The 11,049-nt window shown below is 42.4% G+C and overlaps 2 protein-coding genes across 2 annotated transcripts; both read left to right on the top strand.

Moving 5' to 3' along the window:
• Positions 1-259: 259 nt before the first annotated feature.
• tpgs1 (tubulin polyglutamylase complex subunit 1) lies at positions 260-3,422 on the top strand. Its single transcript, XM_078277336.1, has 2 exons — positions 260-865; positions 2,058-3,422. The coding sequence occupies exons 1-2, from the start codon at positions 519-521 to the stop codon at positions 2,707-2,709; spliced, it is 999 nt and encodes a 332-aa protein (XP_078133462.1). The 5' UTR covers positions 260-518; the 3' UTR covers positions 2,710-3,422.
• Positions 3,423-6,512: 3,090 nt separating this feature from the next.
• On the top strand, positions 6,513-9,979 carry LOC144535526 (uncharacterized). Its single transcript, XM_078278057.1, has 4 exons — positions 6,513-6,819; positions 7,915-8,463; positions 8,560-8,720; positions 9,227-9,979. Exons 1-4 carry the CDS (start codon positions 6,655-6,657, stop codon positions 9,654-9,656), a joined length of 1,305 nt encoding a protein of 434 aa, XP_078134183.1. The 5' UTR covers positions 6,513-6,654; the 3' UTR covers positions 9,657-9,979.
• The last annotated feature ends 1,070 nt before the right edge of the window (positions 9,980-11,049 follow it).

Below are 11,049 nucleotides of genomic sequence, written 5' to 3'. Positions count from 1 at the left end.
GAAAACAGCCAGTAACTGGCTGTTTTCTCCTGTAGCCTACAGGACTGTATGACATCTGGTTGGTTATTTCATGTTTGAGATAAGGCTATGCACCACTAAAACACAACTTTTAGTACACTTCAGCTTCATGTTTATTCCATATTCTTCAATTTATCAAATAAAAACTGTAGAATAGAGGAGGAGTGGGAGGAAAGGGAATTTACAGGGGCCCAGCCCTATCCGGGTTCAGAATCTCTACGCACGCCCCTGCACGGACTACTTGACGCCTGACGCACACAATCCCGTGAGACAGCGTCCCTAGCAACCAGACCAACAGAGCTGAGTGATTTTGTAGACAGTAGACACGTCTTTTGTTTTGGGGCTCTCGGCTGTTTTAAATCATCGTATAGTGCAATTATTTCTTACGGTATGGACAATCAACATCAACTGATATAACTGGTCCGTTTCCTGTCTTTCGACCGGCATTAAATCACTTCCGCTGCCGCCTACCGCTGCTGCGACACGGTACGTCATCAGCTATGGCAGACAAGGAGAAGCGCCGGTCCGGGGCTACTCCTCCAGGGATGCCCGAGAGCAAAGCCACCAAATCGGACAGCGACAGGGAGTTTCTGTCGCAGGCAGGGGTGGGAGAACTGCTCCGCGGGGCCATCCTCAAGATGGTGGAGGCCAGATCGGACGATCCCATCGGGTTCCTAGCCGACCACTTCTGCAACCTCTCCTCCGTGACAGAGACCGGCTCAGCTGGATGCGGCGATGGGGATCAGTTGAGCAACGGGCATCTGAGCGCTGGTGCGCAGGAGCAGCAGGAGCAGCAGCATCTCAACCGGGCGCTGTGGCACCTGAGGCTGGCGCACCACTCCCAGAGGTGTGGGCAAATATCAGAGATTTACGGTCCTAAACCAAACCTGACTCTTTCCTAATGTTCTAATGTTCTAATGGAACCTATGTGTCTACCACTGTGCTAACCTAGACATCTAAAGGAATCACCTATTCGTAATTTTGCTTGGCACCCCTGGATGTCTGGTAGACTGATTTTTTAATGCAAGCAGTCAGTTTTAAGCTCGTTTTCTCTCTTGCTCTGTGGTAGCCTAGAGTGTTACTGTGAAAACTATAGTGTAACTACAGGTTTGATCAATATGTGATAATGACTAGGCATGGGTGTTAGAGTAACTCACAATACCATATCACAGTATGAAGGCATATGTTGACCACAATGATTATGGTGCAACAATACAGGCAATTCTATCTATGGCGATTCTAATATGCTGTATAATCTTTCATAGACAATGACTCTGATAACAAACTGCAACATATAGTGTTTATACATAGTAGCTAATGGCTTGTAGATGATAAATGATTTGCTAATGCTTCAAATAACAATTTTAAGCCATTAATATGAACAACCGTAGGGTTGCCAGGTTGTGTTTGCATGGTGTTTGTATCTCTTTTATTCATCAGGAAGACATAGGCCAATGGATTGTTTTGATTTTTTTTTTCTTTAAAAGAACTGCAGAGCAGCTGGACCATAATTAATTTATTAACAAATTATTTAAATGTACAACTGCAGACTTAGGTTATTTTAAGAACCCTTAACAGAAAGTGATACACTCTTTTATACCCTTATTAATGACTATTAATTCTAATTTAATTAGTGACTCAGCCAGCGAGCTTGTTTTTTTTCTTGTTAATGAACGGATCTATAAAGCATGTGTAAACAATTCATTACCTATTAATAAAGCCTTAGTTCCACCTTTTAAACACTTTATAAAGGACATCACATTAGAATGGTGCACCGAATCTGGTATTTCAAATCCTGTATGGATAATGGGTTAATTAAAGGTTCAGCTCACCCAAATTACAAAAGAAACATATTTTCTCAATTACCTCTGGATATATCTAACCATACAGGTAGCACTGGTCTTATTTGCCCAGGTTTTGAGATATTTGTATCTGAGATCAATGACATTTAATTGGCCCATTGATCAATGACAAGCTTTTCTAACTGCTACAGAGGAACCAATGATTAACTTTCTTTTACTAACTCATTTTAAACCCAGATCTGCCTTCAGCAACAACGTCCGTGTGGCCTACGACCTTTTGAACCTCACTGGACCCCGTAGGCGTCCTGCTGAGGTTTCTGAAGGCCCTGATGTCCCCGGCACCGACAGCCCGACGGAAGGAGGAGGAGGAGTAAGAGGAGGCCTCTACACACAGACTCTGCAGTGCCTGTGCAGTGAGGGTGGAGTCCCCGCCTCCACCTCCGCCCCGCTCCTTCGACGCCTGCATTGCCAAGACCATGAGGCAGTCCCTTATGATGTCTTCCGTCACGGTGTGCTCACATGTGCAGTTTTCTCAGACTACATCCGGCAGGCTCAGAGGCTTTACGCTGAAGTGTGCTGCCCGGACGAAGGGCCTGCCTTGCGGGCACTGTGCCTGGCCGTGCTGGGGACCTTAAAGGAAGCCCTGGAGACTTCCCAAGGCTGTGAGACAGTCTCCTGTGTCAATGCTAATACTAAAGCTACTTCCTGTCTGGAGGCTAACGTAAAGGCTATACGCTACCTGGAGGCCAGCGCCAAGATCTCTCCCTACAAGTTAGGTCAGGCCATGGCTGCAGCACAGACACGGGGCCCAGGTGGTAATATGGACGCAAAGGAGTTTGAGAACGCAGCGGCAGAGCTCTTCATCACTCGAGTGAAAGTTGTGTCCTAGGTTTCTTGTCTGTTTTCTCATAATTTATGAATGTACAACAATCTAAAGTATATCCTAGAGTAAATAATTACCTTCTGTGTACCTCCTCTAACCTCAGACCTACACTCACAGATATAACCTCCTCTCAAGTAGACACTAAATCCTATAATTCCATTGTTTGGAAGATAACACTAATTGTAAAACATATTGTTTGTTGTCTGTTATTAGAAAATCAGCAAGCAGCTACTGTGCTGTGTGAAGGACAATGATTTCCTTTCATAGACTGAATGTTTTCCTTGAGACCAGTATTGATCCTGATAGTTTCCATTATTGTTCAGCCTTTGCCATGAAATGCTCCGATTAGAAAGTCAAAATCTGTACTGTTCTACGCCTTATGCAATCCAATACAACAACCCTGTTATACATCCTCCTTTTTTGTTGAAAGAGATGTTGATTAGGAGCGCTGTGTCCTCTTGGAGGCTGTAGTTTGTCATGCCGTTGCATTGCATTACATTGAAGTGTTTCTATTGTTTTGTTAACCATTTATTAGAAACAGTTACCCAGTTTGACAGGAGCCAATCACATATGCCATCCCGATGAAGACATTGCAGCAGAAGATATTTTGGGGAATAAACATGGAATGTTCACTTATTTATCTGAACTTCTTATCTCTAGTGTGCCATTAAAGAGAATGCAAATAAAGTGCTCATATCACACATTACCAAACACTGACAAATCGGAGCAAAGAAAGAAGTTTACAGAACGAATTGAAGGTGGGTTAAACAAAGATGAGAGTGGTGTGAGAAATTTAAAATAAAAAGCTTTTCATTCTCTTCTCCTTACCCTGCACTCACGGAGCCCTCCAGGGGCAGAGCCAGACGGTGTAAACCTTTGGGGTTCAGCCAAAACCTAGGCGGGGTTCGGGGGCAAGCTCCATTTATGGCAGCTATGCACTATTTTTCATGCCATTTCATAATAGAATGCCTAAAAATCTGTACATCATTTGGGAAAAACCAAATAGTTGCCAAGGAAAAGCATTACTAATCTTGAAACATATTTTCACAAAATCAATGGCGATATTTCCACAGTAATAGAACTTTTGCTGGTCCAGTCAGAGAGACTGAGGGGGAATGGCACAAAGTTGGAGTTATTTTAAAACCCTAAAAGATTTGGGACTTTTAGGAAAACCTTGAGGACTGGAGTCCCAGAAGCCAACAATAAGGTGCAACCCGTTTGCATGTGTATTTCAGAGTAATGGTCATATGAGTTACTTATTAGTGGTGACATATTTGACACATTTCTCACATTTTAATAAAACCACTACTCAGTTTCAGCCACTAGATGGCAGCAGCACTCTGGTTCATCGTGGGTGTAGGTAAATAGAATAGAATGCCTTTTATTGTCATTATACACATGTACAACGAGATTAAAAGCAACTCCTTTTCCAGTGTCAACATGTACGTAGGAGAAATGTAATAACATGGAATAAAATAAGTAGTGCAAAAGAAGGGGGGGGTGCACAGTTCTGAGACGCTATATACATATATAAAACATATAAAGATAGATATGGTTTTATATACAGTGTGATATGCAGTGTGAAGTAATGATATTGCATAGTAATGAAATTGCACAGAATTATGAATATTATGTATAAGTATTAAGTATTAAATATTAAATATTGCACAGTATGTGGGTAGAAGAAAGTCTGGGGGTTGGGGGTAAGACTGTGAAGTCAGTGCATGTGTGAGTTCAAAGTGGTTATGGCTTTTGGGAAGAAACTGTTCTTGAATCTGTTAGTCCTTGTTCTGATGCACCTGTAGCGCCTCCCTGAGGGCAACAGGTCAAAGCCAGGGTGGGACCTGTCTTTGGTGGTGTTTTCTGCTCTACTGAGGCAACGGGAGGTGTAGATGTCCGTCAGGGAGGGGAGAGGTGTGGGGGATGATAAAAAAAAATACAAAATAAATGGAGGGACAGAATGGAGTGGAGTTACCCGGTTCTGACTGTTGGGAATGAGTCTGCTGTGACAAATAAGGAAAGGGAGAGATGATGAGAACACTTTTTGTTTGTTCATAGCTCCAATAATCTGTCTGAAGAAGTAAATAGGCAGAGAGAGAAAGAACAACATCTGAAAACATGGAGGCTTTATGTAAAAAATATATAATTGATGATGGACAAAATGCCTGTTTCAGCATGGGAGAACTAAGAAAGGCCTTAGATTAAAACATACAAGACTTCACCTGGTGAAGATGAAATATGCATGATAAAATAAAGTGCATCTTTTAGTGTTTGACATCTGGAGAAATGATGCTGCTGTATAACAAGGTGTGGGAGGAGGGGAGAATGCCAGGGAGCTGAAAAGAGGCGAATCAAAGTGGATTCAGAAAAGGTATACTATGGCTGTTGTGTTTAGAGGATGAAATAAGGAAAGCTCAAGTAAATAAAGACTGGTTGTGGTATTTTTCAATGTAGAGAAAGCCTATGCATGTTCTGGAATAAAGGGCTTCTATAATTAAAAGTTATGGACTTTCTAGATGGAAGAACTATTCAGGTGAAAATAGGATTAGAGCTATCAAGCCAATAAGTTGTTAAAAATGGGTCCAACCTTATTTTAAAATTTTTTGAAATGATATTTGCGCAAATATTTCAATGGATGTGGGAAGATCACTGTTTGCTGATGATGGGCTTTTGTGGAAAAGAGGGAGAAATGTTCAATACATGGTTAAGAAATGTGTTAGTGGAAAAAAAAAAAAGCTATGTTCTGCACAAGAAAGAACATCAGGGAATTGGAGACTGTATGGAAATAACTTGGACAGAGTTGAGAGCTTTTGGGAGTGTATTTCGATCTGAGATTGACGTGGAGAGAGCATATTAGATAGCCTATGTAAGTTATAGATGTAAAAAAGTGATACATGTCATGAGGTGTCTTAGCATGTGGCAACAACATTGAGATAAGGAAACAAAGGGAGAAATTTACACTCAATCTACGTGTAAAAAAAAAAGTAGGTAGGTTAAAAATACGGGAACAAAATGGAAAGAGCAAGTAACAATAAGCAGGCTAAGAATTCGGCACAGCAACCTCAACAGAACACTTTTCATTATAGCATCCAAATCTTTGTGATTTGTGCCAGGAGGCTGAACAGCTGGGCATATTGTGTCATACAGAAAATGTAGGCTACACAGAAAAGGCAAGAAGGGAGAGGAGAGCACAATTTTAAAAGTACATAAGAGTCAAGGAGGAAAAGTGTTACAGCATATTTAGTTTAGTTATTCTGACTAGACTGGAAAGCCGGCCGGCTTTAAGATGAATGGAAAATGTGTAGGAGTAAAACCTGAAGGAGGCAGTAGGCTAATGCAACATTGTGGATGTCAACTGCAGTTAAACCTCAAAGAAGAAGAGGAAAGTGGACGGTTAGCTCATGGGTTAGCTCAATGGGTAGAGCAGGCGCACATATGTAGAGGTTTATTCCTCGATGCAGAAGTGATGGTTTTCCTGCATGTCTTCCCCCCTCTTTCATATCTCAGCTTTCCTATCTAATAAAGGCAGAGATGCCCAAACATTAAATAAATAAATAAATAAGAAGAAGAAGAAGAGGAAAGCGGAAGTGGCCTACACCAGTTTACGGTAGATGCTAGATCAGATCCGCTAGACGTGTCGACGTCAAAGGACGTGCCTCGTAGCCCGCCTTATTCTGTCTCTGATTGGCTTACCCTGTTATTTACCCTGACGCTAACCAATCCCCACTCCTCATGCCTTAAGCTAAACGTGTCGATCATTCTAGCAGATCCGATCTAGGATTTACCCAAGTTGTCCCCAGTTTTTTTTTTTTTTTTTTTTACAGCGAAATGTATAGTGAAATGACGCGTTAGTAGCGTTACCTGTAACAACACCTGAGCCGCTGGATATACATTACTGTCATCACTCTTACTTAATGCATTGCGTGCTGCCTCCCAGTTGAAACTGTCAAAATGGAAGAAGAGGAGCCGATGCGGTCTTTCGTGTTCCTGATGACTTACATGTTGCTGAAGCGCAGGAGAGACTTAAACAACGCCAACACCCAGAGGCGCAATGAGATCCAAAGACGCATCAGGCATCGGCAGTACTTCTTCCAGAGACAGAGGAGGATGCTCATGGTCAGTCCCTCCCTTTCTGTCCCAATTTTTACCCCCAAATCCCTCATGGTCATGTATACATATTGCTGTAGGCTATATTACATTAACATGCCATATCAGCTATGCTAACACTGCCTGGGGTAAAATATCTAAACACCATATTTGTGGATTGTAAAAATCTCAATTTTAAGCGATTGATTGGTCTATGAAGAATGTCATAAAAAGTAGTTTAAAAAAAAAATGCTCGTCACAATTTCCCATAGCCCAATGTGATGTCTTCAAATGACAACCCAAACCCCAAATATATTGAATTTGCTATCATGTAAAACACAAACAATTGAGAATCACAGATTGTTTGGCATTTTTCCCCACTGACATGATAAATAGATTCATCATCATCATAGATCATTTTCTGTTTCAACCCTATGCCTAAAATACCAGAAAAGTTGCAGTTTTACAAACAACAAAGATAAAGTAAAGCAGCATACTGTAGGTCTTACCAAAAAGGCACAGAATAAATGAAAGACATATGCATACCGGTATATGTTTTGACATCTTTTTTGTACACACTGTAATTGTTTTTTTGAAAATTATTTTTACTTTTACCTTTCCGCCTTTAATTTTTGACAGGACAGCTAGGTGAGAAAGGAGAGAGAGAGGGGGGGGGGGGGAAAGACATGCAGGAAATCGTCACAGGTCAGATTCGAACCCTGGACCTCTGCGTCGAGGCATACACCTCTCAGTACATGTGCGCCTGCTCTACCCACTGAGTCAACCTGGCCACTGTTTTTCCCCAACCAGAGCATGGAAAAATGCTTATTGTTAGTGTATTTATATTTATGGATATAGAATTTGGCTTCAAGTATAATAACATTTATCAGGTAGAATGTGTCCTTCGTTTCATTGCTGTAGTCTAAGAAAATCAAAACAGTTTCCCATTTAAGAGAAAAAGCTAATTACAAAAGCAGAGAGATCCTTCCAAAAACGTCTGCAGCACTGACAGTTGTCAAGTGATAGTCTTAATAGAGCCTTAGAATCAATGTTTTTCATGTTTGTTAGAGGTTACTAGTATCTGTGAATTAGTAAGTCTTTATTTATTGATCTTCTTCTCCCCAGATGATGATAGCAGGAGGTATCCACTCCAACGTCCGCATCCGCACACGTCCCTGGACCTCCACCCAAAGCACTGACTGGTGGGAGCGGGTGGTGATGACAGAATTCCAGCCATCTGATTGGCTGGATAAGTTCCGTATGAGCCGGGAGACGTTCTTCTACCTCTGTGACAAGCTGAGGCCCCGTCTGGCTCGCCAGGACACTAGCTTCCGCCTGGCGCTGCCGGTGGAGAAACGCGTAGCAGTGGCTCTCTGGCGCCTGGCATCCAACATCGAATACCGCACCATCAGCACCCTGTTTGGTGTGGGGAAGTCCACCGTGTGCAGGTGTGTTAGGGACATGTGTCACGCCATCGTGGCGCTCCTCAGCTCCATTTATCTGCGCCCCCCCAGTGAGCAGGAGCTGGAGGATTCAGCCCAGCTCTTCCTGTCCAGTTGGGGCTTTCCTCACTGCGTCGCCACCATAGCAACACTCCACACAGCTATCATCACCCCATCAAATAACGCGTCTGACTATGCCAACCCCGCTGGCTGGCTCTCAGTGCTGTCTCAGGTAGAGAGTACACCACAAATGCTGCTGACAATACATGTTTGCTACTAGTTGTCTGATTTTGACTTCTTGCCTTTTTCTGTCTCTTTTGTGTTTGAGGTGGCTGTTAGTGGCAGGGGGCAATTCTGGGATGTATGTGCCAGTTTCCCAGGTGGTACGGACCCAGCAGACATATTTCAGAACTCATCGCTGTGGGCCACAGCTGCAGAGGGTGGATTGTCGCCTGCCCCGCCACCTATCTTCATGGGAAAACCACTTAGGTAAAGATAAAGTCAACAGCATGTCGGTTCAGTCAGGATCCAATTTAACACTAAGTAGGTCACATTTTTCAGGCATTTAGGATACTGTATGCACATTGCACAAGGTTTTGAGATATTGGAGCCAGTAGAACAACACACACCTCACTGTGCTCAGTAATACAAAAAAAAAACAGACATTTCGACTTCATTCAGATACTGTACATCCCTATATGTCCAAAATGTTGTATTACACCATACATCTCATACATCATTTCTTTTTTACACTACATATTTAAGGCCATCATGTTTAGGATTTAAATATTTCAAATCAAGTCAACAGCTGAAATGCTGCAATGCTGAGTCCTTTTGTTGTCATGTAATGATTGTGTTATATGATGGGACCCCCTCGAAAACAAGAGGATACATCTCAAGGGGTTTATCCTAACAAACAGATTTGAACTTTAGGACGTCAAGTCTTCCGGTGTGTGCTGTAACTGACTGAAAACCATCTGTTGTGTCTGCTGTAGGTATGTGCTGCTGGGTGAGGCCTGCCACCCTCTCCAGAGCTGGCTGATGAAGGCCTATCCTGAGGAAAAGGGCAGGAGGGCCAGCCACACAGCACTGACAGAGCCACAGCGACTCTTTAATCGGCGGCTCACCAGAGCGCTGCGTGTGTCTGAGGAGGCGCTGCTGAGGCTGAGGGCACGCTGGCAGTGTTTAAGCAAGAGGAACGACTGTGGACTGGACGTAGTGCCCACCATGATTATAGCTTGCTGTATTCTGCACAACATATGCGAGTCCCACGGGGACGCCTTTAAAGCAGAGTGGCAGGTGGAGTCGGCAGAGGCAGAGAGCCCTCAGCCCAGCCACAAGCAGCTCCCCTCAACCAGCATTGACCAAAGCTATGCTGAAGAGGTCCGACATCTCTTCTGTGACTATTTTGAACAGAATAATTGAAAAAGCTTCCTTCACATAAAGAATAATGTTTTTGAAATCCCTGTAAACATTTGTACTTTTTTAGCCACACAAAGTGAAGATGTTTTTACTTTGGTGCCTCCATCTGGCCAATAGTCACATGTTTTGCTCCACTAATGGCAGAAGTAGATTTTTTCAGCTATTAAACTATTGTTTTCTATTGTGTAATAAGCATCACAGTCTGAAAGGGGCTGCTATCATGGCTATAGACTTTTTTCTATCTATCATGACCCTATGCTCATGTATTTTGTTTTGTAAATTTGTACGTAGTGCATCATTGTATAAAGATTCCAGTTTTATTTAAAGTGAGTTTGTTGATTATGGTTACATCTTTGATTGGGTTCGTCTGTGTATAATGTAAACATTTGTTACAGTTGTGGAAAAATGTACATTAATTTTGCTACACATGGGTACCAATATCAATACCAATATGTATGTGTTGAATGAATACTGTGAACAGGCGTTACATGCAACTCAACTCTAAGGCCACAAGATGTCACTGCTACCACAGCTAATGTCCACCAAAGTCATCGCTAATAGTTTGCATTGTCTGATGCTGCTTGCATTATACATGGGTTTCTCGGCAACGTCATCACTGCTTGCGCACGCAACCTGGGGGCAGAAAGAAGACGTGTTTCGTGTAGCTAGTAGTAGTAGCAGCATAGCGTAAGTCAAAATGCCAAGGAGTTGTTGCGTGGTTAATTGTACAAACAGAGCCAGTGATGTGTGCCTGATATTTAACATACCTAGTGGGGAAGCATGCTTTTGCCAATAACCTCCGCTGGTTTTGGCTTGAAGCCATAAGAAGGGCAGATTGGGGTCATATGCAAGAGTCAGGCTCCCATTGTATCAATCAGAAAAGTTGCAGCTTGTTCAGTTGTTTAGCTAAGTGATATCTACCTGTCAGGGCTGGAGTACTTGAGTCCAGAACATAGACAGTTAAAGGTCCGGACTCAAGACAAGTTTAGACTGCTAGCTAAAGCTACGCCGATGTTTTGCTAACGTTAGCGCAACAGCGTTAGCCTAGCTTCTAGGTAAATATTACGACTGCCTTCAGAGTTTTTTTTATATCTGCGTCCACTTTGTCAACATAAGACCTGTGGCGTTAGTGCTCCTTTTGTATCATACTTTTATTGAATGAAATATTAAGCTTAAACAGGAAACCCGTGTATTCTGCAGGTTATTGATGAAGTGATGTGGATTATCTAGCCTACTTATTGAGAAGCATTCTGTCTTGATCAGTTTCCATGTTACACCACACTTTGAAATATATTTTTCAGCAGTGCAGAATATTGTGCAGCAGGTGGTGGACTTAATTTAGCAATGATTTCATATGCATTGCCTAGGATATATATATATTTAAAATAATGTGTGT

This window comes from Sander vitreus, chromosome 20, assembly GCF_031162955.1.
Source record: "Sander vitreus isolate 19-12246 chromosome 20, sanVit1, whole genome shotgun sequence".
NCBI lineage: Eukaryota > Metazoa > Chordata > Actinopteri > Perciformes > Percidae > Sander > Sander vitreus.
Note: the sequence above shows the minus strand (reverse complement) of the source record. Positions and strands in the feature narration are given on the sequence as shown.